Source organism: Falco rusticolus, chromosome 10, assembly GCF_015220075.1.
Source record: "Falco rusticolus isolate bFalRus1 chromosome 10, bFalRus1.pri, whole genome shotgun sequence".
NCBI classification, from domain to species: domain Eukaryota; kingdom Metazoa; phylum Chordata; class Aves; order Falconiformes; family Falconidae; genus Falco; species Falco rusticolus.
Window position 1 is genome coordinate 9450799 of NC_051196.1, and position 18596 is coordinate 9469394.

The following is an 18596-nucleotide window of genomic DNA, read 5'->3' on the forward strand; positions in this document are numbered from 1 at the left end:
AAATGGTTTGACTACACTTCCTAATAAAGATTAAATGTGAAATATCACCAGGCTTTGCTCACACAATGCCTGCTTTCAGTCCAGCCCGTTTCTCAGCACGGCATTGACATCCAGCTATAAATTGATTCAGAGTTACTCACTGCACACTGTTTAAATTAGTATCATAAAAGACAAGGAAGATGTAGAGATGGTCATAACTTAGCCTAGGACACGACAATTCACATACTGCGTGTGCTGCCTCATCTTTGCTCATTTTAACTACGAATGGCCTTGATCCAAGTCCAACATGTGAACACCAAATCTTTTGTGGGATTTTTAGAGCTGGGTCTGAATACCATCTTGACAACAAGCTGAGCCAAAAATTCACAACCTATAATAAGCTGAATTTCCAAGTAATTTTCTAGGATCTGAAAATCTGAAAAGCAGACTCATCTATAATTTTAGTACTGATTCAGTAATCAGTAAAATCTAATTTGACTTTATAATGAAGTCATATGTGTTTTCAAAAAACATCCTGAGATGACAAAGTCTTTAATATAGTTTGTAAATAACACCCACTACCTGAATAAACACCAATTAATCATACCTGGTGGCCACTCCTTTCTCTCAGACACTGTCAGTCTTTGTTCTATTTCCAAACACTAATTAATTACTCTGCAAGAACAATGGATTCACTTAAAAACTTGATGCTAAGAGGGAGCTGTCAATACAGACACTGACAGAACAGGTGGATTGTATTAAACAGCTTCAAAACAGATTCCATTATTTCTAAACAAAAATGTCCTGCAATTCATGAAAATCTGATTAGCATGTGCCAAGGCTGGACTAGAGCTCTATGCTAACAGTTTCCATACATCAAGTGAAGAACACACCAACTGGAGTTCCCTGTCCAGAATTCAGCTCTCAGAATCCAGTTCAGTGTGTTTTCAGTGCTTCCTTCCAAGAGACCTCAGAAAGGGCTCTTTATTCTTGAATTTCCTGAGGAGGTACATACATTTGGTATAGTCCCAAGAAGGGCTTGGAGGGCTTCCTCTTCTTGAAAGGGTTCCTTCATCAGTAGTAAAAGGTAGTAAAATTCCATTAAAAAATTCAAGGTGGAGAGGGACAGTAGCAATGCCAAGGCAACTTCTAACACTTAAAAAGCTGAAAGACTAAAATCAGCAAAGCCTATCACCTAAACTAAGAAAAACAAGTGGGAGATAAGAACATTAAATGAATACTGATAATCTATTTGGAGAAAGAAAAAGGGGCAGGGACATGCCTCCCTTTTAAATATTCAGTTGTTATGACTCATGGGAAGAATTTGTCCAGGCTCTAAGCACTTCTTACTGTTAATTTACTGAAAGTACATTTACACATAAACTATAATTGCAGCCCTACATCTGTGTGAGTTTATATTCATCAAGGTTAAAGTAGCCCCACAGAGCAAACGGAAAACATGTTCTTTGCACTGGAAGAGCCAGGAAAGCAGAAGATGCTTAAAACTGCAGAGAGAACACAGGTGGGGGCACAACAGATCCGCTGTAACTTTCGCTCTGTTAAAAGAGTAAAGGACCCAAGTACTGGGTGGTCCGTCGGGATGGCACAAGCCAGGCAGCTACTGAAGCAGTGACGCACCACATGGCTTCCTTAAGGATTCTGCGAAGGCGTATGCCCTAATACTGCTATGCTGTCATCCCGCACTCGTTCCCACCAAAACGAGGGCAGTAGCGACAGCGTTTGTACAGCCTTCAGTGTGCGGTGGAGATGGGTGACTCACACATCCTTAGAAACATCTAAAGCTGGTTATAGTTTTTTTAGAGCAAGTTCCATTCACATCTGGAAAATCTACTTCACTAGACCAAGGGTCTCCATTTTTATTTAGTTTTATTTTTAATTCCAAATCCTCTTCTATTGCATTTAAACATATTAGAATTTGCGTAATTAATCAAAACAATTACAACTCTGAATCTGATCCCCTCTTGAATATCTAATTTATACTTCATTATAGAAATGATAGAACACTTCTCCATTAAAAGCGTTTCTTTTTATCTCTTTAATGACTGACTTCATTTCAAGTTGTGGAAGCTAAATCTAATAAAAAAAATAAACCCTACATGATGCTGAGCACTTTATTAGCATGTACTGCATTCATTAAATTTACACAGATCACGCAGTTTCTCCAAGAACTGATGTGACCATGTTTGAAACCATCATTTCGTTTGGACTGCAAACAAAACTTTTTAATAATTGCGTTCCCTAAAAGCTGAAGCAATTTCTAGCTTCTGTGGAATCTGCAAATGACAAAATTAGAAGAACCCATTAAAGATGCCCTGAAGATAGTAACAGTCAGTGTGAATTAATTACTACTGTGGATACAAACAAACAGTCACCAATATCTTTAAAATATATTTTGGGGAACACTTTAAAGCAAAAATATTTGTGAATCTTGTTAACCTTTGTCATTACCATTAATCATTTACTGATAACCAGTAATGAGCTTGATGTTTTACAGGCAAGTATGAATGAACTGTTTTTATTCAATACCATGAGCCAAGTCTGTGATTATTTCGGGTCTGCATTTTTATTTTGGCAACTTGACAGGTAACTGCAGAAGGTACAGAGAGAATGGTCAGATACAAAGACCACTGACATCAATGTTCATGTTCTCAGCAGCAATAAGTGGGTTTTGGATTGCACCCTGAAAGTCTTTGGATTGTCACGTACATTTAGGTATCTGTCTGTCTCAACCTAGAAACTATACTCACTAGAAATACATTACTATTTATATATGTTACTAAATATTTATTGTACTGGGCATTTTTTTATTTATATTTATGTTACTGGATATATGTTAATCTTTATTTAGGTCATATCTCCACCGAAGTGAGATAATCTTCACTAAATAATTGCAGTAGCGACAATAAGTACTGATGGACTTGGCTAACTTTCCCAAATTCAGCAAGAAGCCATGCACAGCTTTGCTTTTTCCACTGGTCTCAAATAGCTTCCTCCCATTGAAGAAGCCTGCCCAAACAATAGAATTAAATGCAGAGTTCTGGCTTGAGTCACATAAATTCAGGATTAGAAAAATGAGAATATAGATGGACAGAAACAGAAAGAAAATACACTGTTTACTGAAGCCATGATTCTGGTTTACTGCCTGTTCCCAGTGCTGAACGGGCTGGAAAAGAGCATCATGTCACTGGTGTGTATGCCTGCGGGGTGGGAAATCGAGGCACAACTTCGTTTCAAGGAGGGACTGCCTATAGTCACAGCTCAGAACAGTAGGCATAGAGAAATCAGAGACTGGAGAGAGATATCTTTAAAATTCCTTCATCTGTTTTACTGAAGCCCTGTGAGGTTTTTGAAAACTATTCTATTTCTTATCATCATATAAGCCTTTTCAGGTAAACTTATCTATTTGTGCGCGAGAATAGCTTGTTTCCATAATCGAGCTGATACTCTTAACGTGAAACTCTAAGCAACCTACAGAAATATACCCCCACAATCTAAAATACTTTAAAAAAGGAAATAAAAGGCTTTAACATAACTGGAGCTGCTCTCAATTTTTTAAATGTAAATTATCCCTTAAATCTTACTTTTGAAGTCATCATTAATTGCCTCATAGGCCTCATTTTGCATTAATTGTGCCTTTATAAAACACACTCATTGAAAAATACATGCAAATATTCTTCCCATATTAAATTGTCAGTAGTTTCCTTCCTCTTTTAGCTAATTGCTTTATTATGTTCTTTTCAAATTGTTTTGTTCTGCAGGGATTAATTTTGCACTGTCTTCATGAGCTGCGAAACTTTTACAATGTATTGTCAAACCCAATGTTGTGTTGCTGGTTTACAACTGCAGGAGTGACTCTGTGCTTTTTGTTACTAGGAGATAATAGGCTTCAAGGGTCACTAAAGGCATGTGCTTCATTCAGGTCTCTTTCAAACGTGTCTATCTCATTGCTAGGCACAGCAATAACCAACATATAAATCACTACACTGCCCAGTTTAAGTCATGAATAGGAAGAGTAAAAGAAACAGCTTTTCATCTTAAAAGGCAAAAAAGCAGCAAACTGAATAACCACATCACCACTGGTTTAGTATTCATGGAGCAACTTACTGCACTGCCCGTCTTTTATGTTTTTAGCTTTCTCTCCCTTACCACAGCTGTACTTCACCTGATCTAATCTTGCACTAATCTTAAAGACTTGATCAGTAGTACCAGAATACCAGGAACAGAACACAACACAACGGAACGCAGTATTTTCAGTTGGAAGGGACCTACAACGATCATCTAGTCCAGCTGCCTGACCAGTTCAGGGCTGCCCAAAAGTTAAAGCATGGTATTGAGGGCATTATCCAAATGTCTCTTAAACACTCGCAGACTTGGGGCATCGACCACCTCTCCAAGAAGCCTGTTCCAGTGTCTGACCACCCTCTCGGTAAAGAAATGCCTCCTGATGTCCAGGCTGAACCTCCCCTGGGGCAGCTTTGAACCCTTCCCACATGCCCTATCACTAGACACAGGGAGAAGAGACTGGCACGTCCCTCTCCACCTCCCCTCCTCAGGAAGCTGTAGCGAGCAGTCAGGTCACCCCTCAGCCCCCTTTTCTCCAAACTAGACAAACCCAAAGTCCTTAGCTGCTCCTCACAGGACATGCTTTCCAGCCCCTTCACCAGCTGTGTTCCCCCCTCTGGGCGCATTCAAGGACCTTCACATCCTTCTTAAACTGTGGGGCCCAGAACCGCACAGCACTCCAGGTGCCAAATACAGCAGGACAGTCGCTGCTCTTGATGCTGTGTTCGATGCCCCCCAGCGTGGGGTTTGCCCTCCCGGCTGCCAGGGCACGCTGCTGACTGACCAGCACCCCGGGTCCCTTCCTGCAGGGCTGCTCCCCAGCGCTCCTCTCCCAGTTCGTACTTGTGCCCGGCGTCACTCTGTCCTAGGTGCAGAGTCTGCCATTTGGACTTGTTACATTTCATCCCATTAATCACTGCCCAATACTCCTAGACATCTAGATCCTTCTACAAGGTACCCTGTGCCTCAAGAAACTCAACAGCACCTCCCAGTTTGGCATTACCAGCAATTTTGCTCACGGTGCACTCAACTCCTGCACTCAGAGCACCGATAAATCTATTGAACAGGGCTGGGCACAGAACTGAACCCTGAGGAACACCGCCAGTGACTGGCTGCCACCCAGACGTAGCCCCATTCACTACAAGCCCTGGCGCCCTGCCCCTCAGCCAGTTCCTCACCCAGCACAACGTGAACCTGCTCATCCCACAGCTCGACAACTTGTCCAGAAGGGTGCTGTGACAGACAGTATCAAAAGCCTTACTAAAATCCAAAAAACTACATCCACTGCCTTCCCTTCATCCACTACGCAGGTGACCTTATCATAGAATCCATCCCAGTCATCCAGTCAGTTCTGTTACACCACAGCAATCCCTTCCTCTTCCTCACTGGTCTTCCTCTAATCTTTGTTAGATTACTAAATCAGTCTTGGAGTACTAAAAACTCTCCATGAAATCAAATTCTAGAGAGATCTCACCTCAGTATCATGTTAAAACAAATACGGAATCTTCACAGACTAGGCCATGAATAATTGCTATACCAGAAACTACAATGGCATTGCCACCATGCCGTGACTTAGAAGTGCAGAAACATATTAAACATGAGACTGTCTTATAATAATGCACTAATTAATTTGCATCTCACCTGGGTCCACTGATTTGTGAATGCATGTTGCCTGAAACTGTTTTATTTCTTTCCATACCAGTATAAACAGTTTTCTATCATAAAACGTCAAGATGTGCGTATTACTGCCCAGTTGGTGATGTGCAACCACACAGGCACAACCAGTGAAAAAATATCTGTGAGAAATCTTCAAGGCCTCATCCTCCTTCCTTGTAGGGTACAGGGATGCCGTGCATTAGCTGGTGCTGTATCAATCATTTGCTTTCCTGTGGGAGCAGCTAATAAAATGTTCTCTCCCCAGAAAGAGCAAAACCACAAAAATGATTCACTGGTAATGTTGTCTGTATGTATAATTACACATGCTGTAGCTGCAGGTTACCTGCTGAGGCATTCATGGGCAAAACAGGGGGGGAAAAGCCAATTATTCCACTGTAGGTTTGACACAAAACCAGAACAAGCCAGAGAAAGACAGCTTCTGTTGATGTCATGACTGGCACCTGTTTGGAGGCATGACATTTCTTATTTTATTCTCAATAGAGGCTGTGGTGGTTTTTTTCCTGTTGGAATTACAACCCTGTAAATACAGAATTTTAGTCTGTGTCATCTTGGGATTCAGGTTGTTAACACAGTGAGGTACTTTCCAAAACAAAATCAACCTTAGCAATAATTCTGGCCCTGCTGAGAAGCCACTACAGGTTATACAGGGCGTGAGGCAAGTACTTACACCATACTGACACTGTCGAAGAATTGGGTTTATCTTGGTGAACGTGTGGGCTATGAAAAGCATTGGCTACATCTTGTAAGAAGTAACATTTGGTCCATCTTTACAAATTTTTCTTGCAGAGTTCAGTCTAGAAAGGGTCTCTTCTTAATTCACAAAATGGATAAAAATAAAATAGACATCTTCCTATTTAAAGCTTTAATGTAAAGTTAAAAAGAAATCACTACCTTAAATAGCAGTATTTAAATTTTACCTAAAAGCAGACACTAAGAATATTCTTATTCTTGTACTTCTCAGGCCTTCCCCTTGGCACATCAACCCAGCACTGTTGAGCAGCACCATGATCATACACTCAGGAATTTTTCTGTACAGCAAGTCATTCCCCGGTGGGAAGGGCTATGGCCCACTTCATAAAATCAAGTGAAAACATGGCTTCAAGACCGCAGCAAGTGACGATAGCTGTCAGTGCAAGAATGGGGGACATCTAGATTCATTCTCCTGAAGGGTATTTTGGGAATATCTACATTGCTTAGTGGAGTGCCGTGAAAGGGGACCCGGCAGCAAGGACAAAAGAGGATGCTATGCACACACGGCATATCCCACCGCTCGCTCTCTGTGCAAACAGTTCCTCAGCACAGCAGCTCGGTGAAAAATCCTCTTGGTTTCTTTGTTCCCTCCCAGTCCTTTCCACCTCTTGGTGCACTAGCCACTCAATTTTTCCAACACAACAGTTTGTGAGGCAGCTTGGTAAACCATGAACTGATTAATATTAAAATCAACCTGTCAGCTTGAAAAAAAAATAAATTACAATGTCAAGGTTTACTTCTGAACGGGGGGTGTTCATAGAAAGTGGGTACGGGGTGGCCTTGCAGCCAGCTACGTTGGCAGTGCCAAAGCACCGGTGTGCTGCAAGAGTGCTAACGAGGATGGCAAGGAGGAGGAGGAGAGGAAGGAGAAAACACAAATCAGCGTAGCTGTTTAAGCCTATGTGTTGTGAAACTACACCCTAGCTTGTACACTGTACAGAGGCTTTCCTTAATAAAAACAGACATCTATTTACATGTGATATATTCATGATTTCATATAATTTATGGACTGTACTATAAACACTGGCAGGTAAATTTCGGGAAGCTTCTAGGGAAAGAGGAAAAAGTCCAAAATGTTTTCAGATGAATACAGAGATTTGGGGCACATGTAAACATCTGCACTTGCTTGTGATTATCAAAAAGAACACTTTTGCAAGGGCATAAGACAGGGATCTCGGGTGAGAAACACTTAGGATACACAAACACTTTGGACTGGTAATGACTGGACATGTAAGCCAGCAACAAGCTTCCATGCACCGTATGGGAGAGACTGGGTTAACTAGTCAGCAATGAAGAATCATGATCCCAGCAGCTGGGGTGGGGGGAAGTTAAAAAAGAAAGAGATAAAAGGACAGGTAGTTAGCACCACACACACCTTCAGGAAAAAAACAAACAACCCACACTCCCAAACAAGCAAGCAAAAAGGAAGTCACCTCTGGAATTTGAGAAAAAATAGATCAGGGAGAGGCATGACAGACTTCATGTCTGCTTGCTCTGCAACAGAGGGACCTTGTTGTATGAACAACACCACAAAGAACGCTGGGACAATTTTCTGGTCCAGTAACTCATTTCCTCATCTCTGTCCAAAAAATGCATTCCTCTATTTCTCCACCAACAGAAAAAGCATCAGCAACACGTAAGTTCTATAGGAAAGCTGCCAGGCTAACCAGAAATGAAGCAGATACATTTATTACAATATTATTTTATTGCAAATACAACTAATTGCACTATGGCAATATACAGTATAAAAGTAGTGTGCTGTACTCAGTCTGAACTATAAATGCAATTTTCCTCCTGGGTCAGCTGATGTAAAGTCTTGATATGTTGTTTAGTGGGAACAAGATCCATTCCTTTTCCCTTAAAGGGCTATTACCTTCTAACAAAATTTTCTCTTACCCATTTAACAGGGCCATTATATCCCTGTGAACACTAATTCATCTGCAAGCACAAAGTCTTTGTGACATACATAATTACTCTAAGTAAAAGCCTGGGCTTACATTCCCTTGACTCTGATGATGACTTAAGTCTGCGACCTGAGGCAAATCACTGAATATTTGTTCAAGCATCCCTAAAAATGGTACAAACAACTTTGTTGTAACAGATATTTGGAAGCTTTATCAAACATGTAGGCTGCTTTAAAAGACAAAATGATTGCTACAGGCTTGCCCTTGATTGAAATTCTGCTGACTTCAGTGATGATTGGCATAGGCCTTTTAAGTCTGCTGAAAACTAGACTTGAACAATCTAATGCAGGATCTAATTGACTGCACCCAGTTGATTGCGATGGATTTGTAGGGGCTACTGTAACTACAACTACTGCTTGTGCAAGCACTACCCAGAAGCAGAGCCTAAATGACAGTGAGAAACGACAGATCTACACTTGCGTTTTGTTTCTGCTGTAACGCAGTTGCCAACACACCTCCTGTTTGGTCTCTTGGATAAGCAATGTGATTCCAGTTTGCCCTCCAAATGCGATCTGGTCCCTTAAAAGCATGCTTAAGTCCATTCAATTGGGAATGATTGAACATAAACCACAAAGAAGTATTACTCATCCTAAAGTGAGTTTAAGAATATGGTTCTGGGGCACAGTAAATGAATCTTTCAAAAATCTCAGATGAAGTGACTGAGCTGCTCAAAAAGGATGCTGTCAAGTCTTACATCAACCAGCCTGCCTTTATTTTCTTATGGGGCAAAAAATAAAATAGCTTTGCAAGAAAATATTTGCTTGAGGAGAAAATACAGTGTTGCTTCTAAGATTCAAAATGCATTCATATTTTGAACTCATCTGTCAGCTTCTAGCTCAGGGCAACAGAACTCTATTAATATTTATTTAATAATATATGTTTAATATTTTACAAATGCTATTACAAAGCCACAGACAAGGGTAAAAAATCTTCAAAGTTAAAATAATACACCAAATTAGAGACAAATAGAACTGAGTAGAGAAACTAATTCACTAGAGTCACAGAGAATAATGCTCCAATCAAAGACCTGTTTTCTGTAGCTTGGTACGGTTTACCAGCAATGGACGCTTCAGATACAGTTTCCAATAGTTGGGGATTTTCTTGCACTCGTGTAACACAAATAACTAAATATTTGTGCAGATGATGAGATGACAAAAATACTTCCTGGGACAGGATAGTTGGATAAGTCTCCATTTCATCAGGGTCTAATTTCTGTCCCTTCACAGTGAAAATTCCATCAGTTCAGCCAAAACCAAACCATTTCACAATTTTAGAAGACACTATAATGGTTTCTCCTTTATAATGAAAAGAAATCCTAAATAGGTAGACTTTGCTTCTCAGAAGCCTCTAAGCTGGGAAATTAAATCTTATCTCACATCACTGAAGATGCAGCTGCTAACAAAACGAAAACAAGAATTTGTGCACAGGCACAGACAGCAATTCACCCAGTCCTGTCATCACATGCTGCTGCAGCTGGTCTGCATATGAGCTTGGCTCACAGTAGTTTTACATCCTCTGGAACAAAATTAGTAATATAAGGACACAGGACCAGGCTCTGCTTAGCATGTTTAAGATAAACAGGTAGCTCAAATGATCCTGACTCTTGTTGCTATTTCTGTAGTTGAAAGTAACCTCTCCTGTTCCTGCAGATATCTGGTCTTACGTGCTGTTACATAAAATTTCCCAATGAAAGAATTTACTTCCAGTGCCTAAATACTGCAAAGAATGGAAACAGGCTGTGTGAAATTTGCTTAGAAATTCAGGCTATGAAAGAAAATTAAGGAAATTTCACTAGGTAGCAGCTCCATCATATCAGAAAATGTGATACACAACATCCTACTTCTTGGCTAGCCTGGATATCAGCATGCAGCGCCTGCTTCTTCACCCCTATGTGATAATGCATATCACACGGCAGAATGCTAGATGAAACCAGATATTTCTTAAAAAAGGAAAATGGCAATGAAAGATGAAGCACAGTGAGCAATCCGTAGTCATGGGTTGGAAAGCACCGTTTTAAAATGGAAAAATTATTTATTGCACTAATACTGTAATTATAATGTAGTTTTTGTAGAACAATGACTATATTAAGTGATTCATCAAGGGCCTCGCAGCTGAAAACAATGCAAGTAATCTAGAGATGGCTGTTTGGTGCTGCAGAGACAAAAACGTAGTTCAGCAGCAGAGACAGACCATCTGGCCTGAAATCACCTGCTGACTACAGCTTTCCACATCGCCCTGTCTAAAGGAAATGAAAGACAACCCCTTGGAGCTGCACCTCTAGGGATGAGTGCTTAGGATGCAGGGGAATGACATGGCTGCCCACTGTCATACGAGAGCACACTCGAAGCAGCCACCTGGATTTTGCCAGGACACGGTGTACGGCCCCATGTGTGCACCAGAAGCAGGTGGCTGCGGGAAGGAGCTTGCTTTTCAAGCTTAACATCTGTAGACATAATATTGTGCTTCCCAGAAGCTCTAATACTGCACTGTACATTTATATTCATCCTGGTATTATCTGGGATATGCTGAGAATTGTGAGAAGAGTTGGTAATAAACTGCTGAAAAATCTGTTCATTACCTCTCAGTAATTTGTTCTGATATAGCCAGGAACACAGATCCAAGCCAGAATAAAGTCAGACGAGGCAGCATACATTATGCTACCTTGCACACTACAATCTGTTACAGATGAAAGTATTTTATGTAGGTCAGGCACTGCTTCCCTGGAGACAGACAAAAAGCCATAAGGAAATCAGAGAAGTGTTGGGCCTTATTCCAGTGATCCAGTCTACTCCAGAGTTTCAATTACGCAGAGATTTGTATCTCTCTTGGTCTTGCCTATCAAAGTGCTCTTCCCAATCAACTTCTGCAAGGCTAAGTATAGCAGACTGGACAGCACATATTTCATGATGCAAAACTAGATAAAACTCCTCTTGCTCACACAAGGAGACAATAGTTTTGTCAGTTGAAAAAAGAAACAAAAAATCAAAGTGATACTAATTTTCAACTCATCGCAACATTGAGCTGCAAAATCAGGTTTCAGGAACAGAAGACGGCTCTCTCTGGCCCTCACAGTGAGGAGAATGGTGTTAATAAAAGCAGCAGACTTGCATTTCTCTCTCTCTTTCCTTAAAACCATGATCTGATGTAACTGAGAGGGGATCTGCACTTCAGTCTTGCTGCAATAACGCTTTATCTCTGACAGGTGGGAGAAAAAGAATTTCAGGACCCCAGAGTAAAAATGAGTATTTTTTGTTATATCTGTCAGTCTCAGCAGAGGATTCTGTATTTTCAAAATAAATTCTTTTTTGTTGTTGTTTGTTTTTTTGATATTGTACAATAGTATGCTTTTATTCTGGCAACTAAAAAGCACAAAATACAAGCTTCCACTACCATTTCATAGCAGAGTTCAGAATTTAATTTTATAACGCACATCATACCACTTTTCATTACCACCTATCTAAGAGTTTCTCCTGGATCAAAAATCTGAAAGATCCTCAGACAGAAAAGCACTGTATTTTCAGAATGGTATTTAGCTGTGAAGAGACACAGAAAGTAGTATACAAATCACACCCAATACTGCGTATAGTAAACAGATGAAGACTGTATGATGGAAGAAGAAAGTATGTCCACTTACGCACTTTACAAATATCTTAATTTCCCTCCAGAGGGAAGGTAGCATAACTGCCTATATATTCCAGTTTGCTCCATAATGATTTTCCAAATTCAAATTAACCAAGCGATCTAGAAAGGCTTTTCCCATTATGCCTGTGAGAAACTATTCTCCTTTACTGAATCTAGGATAACAGGTAAGCAGGGAGTTTTAGGTACCATCTCTGCAGAATTCTAGCACTGTTACTTGAAGGAATGAGTAATACCAAATTCTGTATTTCTATTCTTGTCCCAGGTAAGTTCTTTAAAAAGATACAGGAGTTTGTGCTCTTCCCCCCACCGCCCCACCAAAATACAATTTATACTACTGCAGAGCTGTGGATCTCCTTTGCATGCCATCATCCATACATTTTTGACTGTTTTTTCCCCCTGCAAAAAGAAGTAAGCTGTATTTTTAAATGTAAGCCACCAGTGTTGGTTGGTCACGTTCCTTACCCTGATTCCCAGCTCCACATTCTCTCCTCCATATACTTCCATGCCTTCATCCAGTAAGCCAATCTCTTGGAAATATTCTCTATCTACTATAAAGCATCCAATCAACGCAGGACTTCTGGAAGAATAAACCAGCAGCAACAAAATTAGCAGATAGAATATGAACAATTTTACTATTCAGACATAGATTATATTTATAACTGCTGGTTCAAATTGTGCATCAGGGCAAATTCTTACAGAGGTGTCTCTCAAACAAATTTATTCAGCTTTGTCTTCTAATGTTCTTGATTCTATGGTGAAATAAGTACCATTGAAGGAAAACAGACTCAAAATTATTTGACATACATATTCACCAGGACAGCTAAGAATTCAGTGCTAACAATACTAGAGCCAGGAGCCTCAAATTTGTTTCTGAGGCACCAGCCATTCTAGTCTCTGTCCCTGCTAAGTCCTCAGGTTTCTGTCTGTAATTATTAACAAGGATACCCAACGATGCAAGTCAGGTTCATCTACAGCTAAGAATGCTTGTCTGTAAGCTTATGTAAAAGAAGATACTATTTCTTGAACAGGAACATCCAGATAAAGTTTTGTAATACAAAATCAAGAAATGTCTGCCCTTACCAGCATACTGCAACATTAGCCCATTGTCCTCAGCCAAATTTAAATAAGTCAAAAATCTTTACTCAATCGGTAAGCTTGTTTTATGTCATGACACGAATCAACCAACTTCTACTGTGCAGAGCTAATCTTACGAAGGTAAGAATTCAGGCACAAAGAGTACAATTTTACCTCTATGAGATGCAGTGGAGGACAATACAGAGGAATTTGGCCTTTTCATTTTTCTTCTACCTTATAATCCACAATGGCAAGAAATAAAAATGTCTTTTCTGATTATTATGCTGGTAACGGGAACTATGGTAGCAACAGGATATTAATTAGCAGTACAGGGAAAATCATCCTGCACTTACTGGGAACATTCAAGCTGCAGTAAGTGTAGACATCTGCTTTCAAAGAGATTATAGACGTCTTAATCGCAAATTGTACAATTCTACAGAAATCTACACATTTAAACCTTTAACTTGAAGTGCTATAGTACCCACTTTATAACAATGAAAGGCTGTTTCTGATGTATTTATTAATGAAGAAAATAGCAGTTAACGTCACTTCAAAAATTGTGCTTATTTTATGACAAAGTACTTTTGCTTTTGGTGTTGTTTTAGAAGTATTTTTCAGAGTACCTGCTTCCCTTTGTTAGAATTCCAGAAGCATATTGGAGGCATGATAGAAGCCATCAATCAGTACAATTTTTCTTCATTTTAATTATCCAGTACACACATGGAATGTATTGTACTAAATAAAAGGCTCCAGGGAAAGAGCTGGGGAACAAATCTAAACATCCAATATTCATAAAGGACGTTCACTCCACAATCCTCACATAGAACAGAGTTTTGGGGTAAAATGGAAAAGTGGATTTTCTCTTTATTCTGAGTTTAAACACTTTTCATTTTAAAAGTCACCATAATTAACACAGAAGGTTTGCCTCTCCAGGACTTAGTAGAAAACGTTAAAGCATTTTCATAATCTTAACAGAGTTCATTAACACCGATAACCATTTCTAATGATGGGGCAATTACCACCCCCTGTTATATATGTCTGTGGCAAACCTGTGAATTTTTATGTCCTACTTTTCAGTTCTAGGGCCTGTCCTAATGATCAACATGTTGGTCAGTACAGTTCAGAGTGTTTAAGCTGACAACGCCTGAAAAAAGCTGCCTGCCTGAAAAGACTGAACTACTGGATGAAAGATACCCCCTACACTGACTGCGTGGAAACTGACTGGTGGTGATTACCCCCTTGAGCTTCTACTACTATCTAAGGTTCTGCTTTGCAGGTGGTAAAAACAGTCTTCACACTTTCTTTTTGCAAAGAGTGAGAGTATAGGTACCAGTGACCTCCTTGGTATGAATGCATAGCTGTAAGAACAGTCTGGAATCTCAGCAGAGCTGCTGAGGGAATCCAGAGGTACCTACTCTCCTCCCCAAGATAAGGGTTTTCTTCTGTACCAGCCTAACAATATTCTAGACATGATACGAAAGTACAGAGCGAGATTGTACCAAGGCAAGGATCTAATATAGCCATTGCTCACACACTGTAGCGGACCAGCATTAACTCCTAGGACATAACACAGCTGTAAAGCTATGAGTATTATAAAGAATACAACTGTCAGATCAGTTCATTTGTAAATCAAATTCTGTTTCTGGCCTATTACCACTAAATCAGCAGACGACACTTGGAGAAAGCAGTGCTGCTGAGCATTCAAGTCTACCATTTCACTGTGGCTATGTTTTGCCCCAAGCTAGTAACAAGGAAACCTATTTAAAAAAGATCTGAAAACAGCAGTTTTCTTGAAGAATGTGTGGGGGTCAAGGACAAAAGCAGAAGAGGACAGTTCAAGGACATTTAACTAATTTAACATTGCAGTCAGGAAAACCTGCTGAGACCACCCCCCATCTGTGATACCTAGACGAGCATTGCCAGGGACACACCAATCTAGGTCACAGCTGCATGTTACCTTATTGGAGCAGTTGTGTTCTGCAGTTTCCACCATGACTTAGGAGGGTTCAGATATCGGCACCACAGCTCCCAGTCAAACCCCTGTGCTGAGAGGGGATACTCCTCTATTTCAAAATTATCATACTTAATGTTATCAAATGATGGAGAAATTACTCTCTTTCTGTTTTCTTTTATCCTAGTGAGCACCGGTTCAGCCCTGAAAAAAAAAAGTGTTAAAGATTATGTCTTTAACAGTAGAAGTATAGCACTGATGGAAATCACAGACTCATAGAATAGTTTGGGTTGGAAGGGACTCTTAAATGCCATCTAGTCTAACCCCCCAAATAAACAGCAGGTTAAGCTGCATATTTCAGAAGGGGCAAAGTCTACACCTGTTACCCATTCAGAGCTACCTTCGCTTTGAGATGGATTTTTGACAGAAGATTCTGCCCCAAAATAACACACTGCAATATTTTACCTAGGATGCCCTATTATTAACCTTGATGTGACCTACTGAATGGAAGAAATGAGTATCTGCCTATCGTAGAACATTTACACCCTTGCTACCAAATAATGATAACTTCAGGCTCTCAATATTATCAAGGACATCAAAATCAGAGTTAATAATAGATCTATCCTAGGGACAGAAGCTCCTGCCTTTTTACCATCTTTTTTACTCAAGAAGCACAGAGATATTAAATCCAGACTGAACAAGGTGAAATACATGGGTTTAGTTACGTGCTTTTTCACAGAGCAGCAGCCTCAGTGCAAAAATTATACTTCCTTGTTTACACTGTAGAACATAAAAGAAACATAATATTTTTAATTAAAAGAAGATTAATTTTCCCCTATGGGTAAAGGGCTACATTATCAGAGGGTTTTAACATGCAGTTTTCCAATATAGTTTAAATACATTGTAATTATACCAGGAGATAACTCATACTATAAAAATGGATCTAGGTATGTTACACAGCACAAACATATTTTCATGCTTGTGCCCATGACTGTGTCTGAATCTTCATTAAAAAGATCAGAACGCTAACTCACCCTCTATATGCAAGCGAAATGCCATTCAGTAATTTATAAATAGTGCTTAGAAAAGGTCCCCTGGTCAGAGATATTCAAGGAGACACATACCATCCCACATTGAATTCCACATGGGCATCAAAGAGAGCAACTACTGGTGCTGTGGCTACTCTCCATCCACTAACTCGAGATCGAATCAGCCCCTCTTGTTTGCTGTGTCGAACAACCTTGATGAAACCAGGCTTACGGGCATTCACTTCATCAACATACTTCTTCAGTTTCTCCTTGAGTTCTTCTGTGGAAAAGAAAGAATTAACTGTTAGCAAGAAGTGCCAGCTTGACAAGATGTAAAAACCTGTTCTTTCAGCAGAACTCCTTCAGGAGTCTTCATACATGGAAATCCTCCCTCTTGATTTAACTAGTAAGAATTCTCAAGTATCAAGTCTAAAGGGAGGCAAACAAAAACTAGGACCATAAATTGTATAGTAATAAAAAATTCTAGGTGTAACTATTTAGCCTACATGACTGACATCAGAACCCTGCCACTGTTTAACATTATGATTGAGTGCTTTATTTTATGGCATGTTAAAGTACCACAGCTACTTAAGTGCATACTATGTTACTGTAGCAACAAACAAGATAACTATCTTACATTTCCAGAAATATATGCCCAAGTATTGTTCACAAACTTTCTTTACCAATATTTCAAGAAAAAAATAATAATAAAATTAATTATTTATCCCTATTCCATTTCTCTTTCTAAACTTCAACAGCTCTTTTCTATTGCTACTAAAAAGTTCTCAGCAGAACAAAGGCCAGTAAAAGTACTGGAGGAGAACAATTCCCAATTAAAATATGATCACTTTTAAATAAGCAGTTATCATATATCTGGTTTAAAGACCTTTCCACGAGAAATTCCAATATGTAGAGCTGAAATATGCTGTTCGCTATTATTGACTGGAAACAGTTTACTATTCCTTATTAGCATTGCTATGTCATGATACCACTCTGAATTCCCTTGGTGTTATTAAGTTCCCTTTCTTCCAAATCTCTGCAAATCCAGAAATGTCTTTGCTGTCATGCAGAATAATGCTCCTGTTGTTACAATGCTGAACAGGGTATCGTAAAATCTGCGTGAAAAGCTCAATTCTGTCTAGCCCTTTCTGTGAAAACTGGAGCAAGCCAGTTAAGTTCTCCATACTCAATTCCTCACCTGCAAAACGGGATCACCACGCCTGTTTCTTCTTTTCAGTTTATTTAGACTTTAAAACTCTAGAGAACAGCAGTTTTCTTTTTCTCTGCATTTGGCCAGTGCCTAGTGCCCCAGGGCACTGAGCTGAGGGGAGGCTGCATCAGGCAGGGGGTGGCACCAGAGCCCAGCAGAGGAAGGAGCAGCACCCTGTAAGTCAGCACCCTGGGAGGGAGTACAGCTTCTGACACATTGGCTGGCCCACATTGCCTCCTGGTAAAATACGACATGGTTCTTTTTTTTTAAACCTACCTTCCTTTCCTTTTCCTTTGTTTTGCTACCATTAGCTGTGCAATCTGCTCCTAGCTATGTGTCAGGGGGGCATTTTTGCACTGAGCACAGGTAGCTTCTCAACATAAGCCAGCTGCTCTGGGAACTGGTTGCCTCAAACAGATCTGGATAACATTCACACTAGAATGGATAATGTAACAGAAAATTAAGAACAGGCACACCTTACTAGCCACAGTAAATGTTCATCCTTGAAAGGAGATGGATGTGTCCTCTCTTAGACTGACAGAGGAACAGAGCTGTCTCAAAAGGTGTCCTCTAACCTGAAGACATGCCCTTAGTGGACCTACTTCTCTGAGGATATGGAGGAAAGGACAAGATGGTCAAGTGCAAAGACTCCTTAAATTCACCCCTCTTCAAAAAGACAGCCACCAGGCGTGATGCTCCTGCAGCTGCTTCCACTGGCTTTGCAGGAGTGTGCATGCCACATACCTTTGTGTAAATGACTCTGCACGGAAGGGAGAGAAAAACCAAAAAAAAGTGCTGATACTTACAGTTTTTCATGAAGAACAAGAATTAAAAAGAAATAATCTGATGACCATGTCCATCACAGTACTTAAACCGCAGCTATATTTTAGGAATGGACTCAATATATTCCTACAATTTGCTATGTTATATTGCCAATAGCTATTCAAATTGTTTACCTATTACTGCATTGCCTTGAATAAACAATACGAGGCACTTACACACCTAGCACAGAGCACTATTCTACTTTCTATTAGATTTGCTGCATATTGATCAATACACTTTCCTTCATAAAGCAGAAAATCACATTCAGGTTTTCTAATGCTTATGCAATGCCACGTGTTCTTATTGTTCATCCCTTAACACACAAGAAATTTGTAGCAAGCACAAAACTATCAAACCAACCACTAGCTAACAGCACTTTAAATTCAAAAGAAGACATTATGAAATTGTGCCCACCT

At 39.9% G+C, this 18596-nt stretch overlaps 1 protein-coding gene and 1 long non-coding RNA gene across 7 annotated transcripts in view; one reads left to right on the plus strand and one right to left on the minus strand.

Moving 5' to 3' along the window:
• LOC119154336 overlaps positions 1-7462 on the plus strand; it is a 56732-nt gene extending 49270 nt beyond the window's left edge. Inside the window, exon 2 of the long non-coding RNA XR_005106438.1 lies at positions 6701-7462. This is a non-coding gene — a long non-coding RNA (uncharacterized LOC119154336). The remainder of the gene's footprint in view (positions 1-6700) is intronic.
• GALNT18 (polypeptide N-acetylgalactosaminyltransferase 18) overlaps positions 1-18596 on the minus strand; it is a 263582-nt gene that overhangs the window by 60282 nt on the left and 184704 nt on the right. For all 6 annotated transcript variants that reach the window (XM_037401732.1, XM_037401733.1, XM_037401735.1 and 3 more), the window contains 3 exons: positions 16245-16428; positions 15127-15324; positions 12558-12672 (listed from right to left, as the gene is read on the minus strand). In XM_037401732.1, the coding sequence (XP_037257629.1) occupies positions 12558-12672; positions 15127-15324; positions 16245-16428 (497 nt within the window). The remainder of the gene's footprint in view (positions 1-12557; positions 12673-15126; positions 15325-16244; positions 16429-18596) is intronic.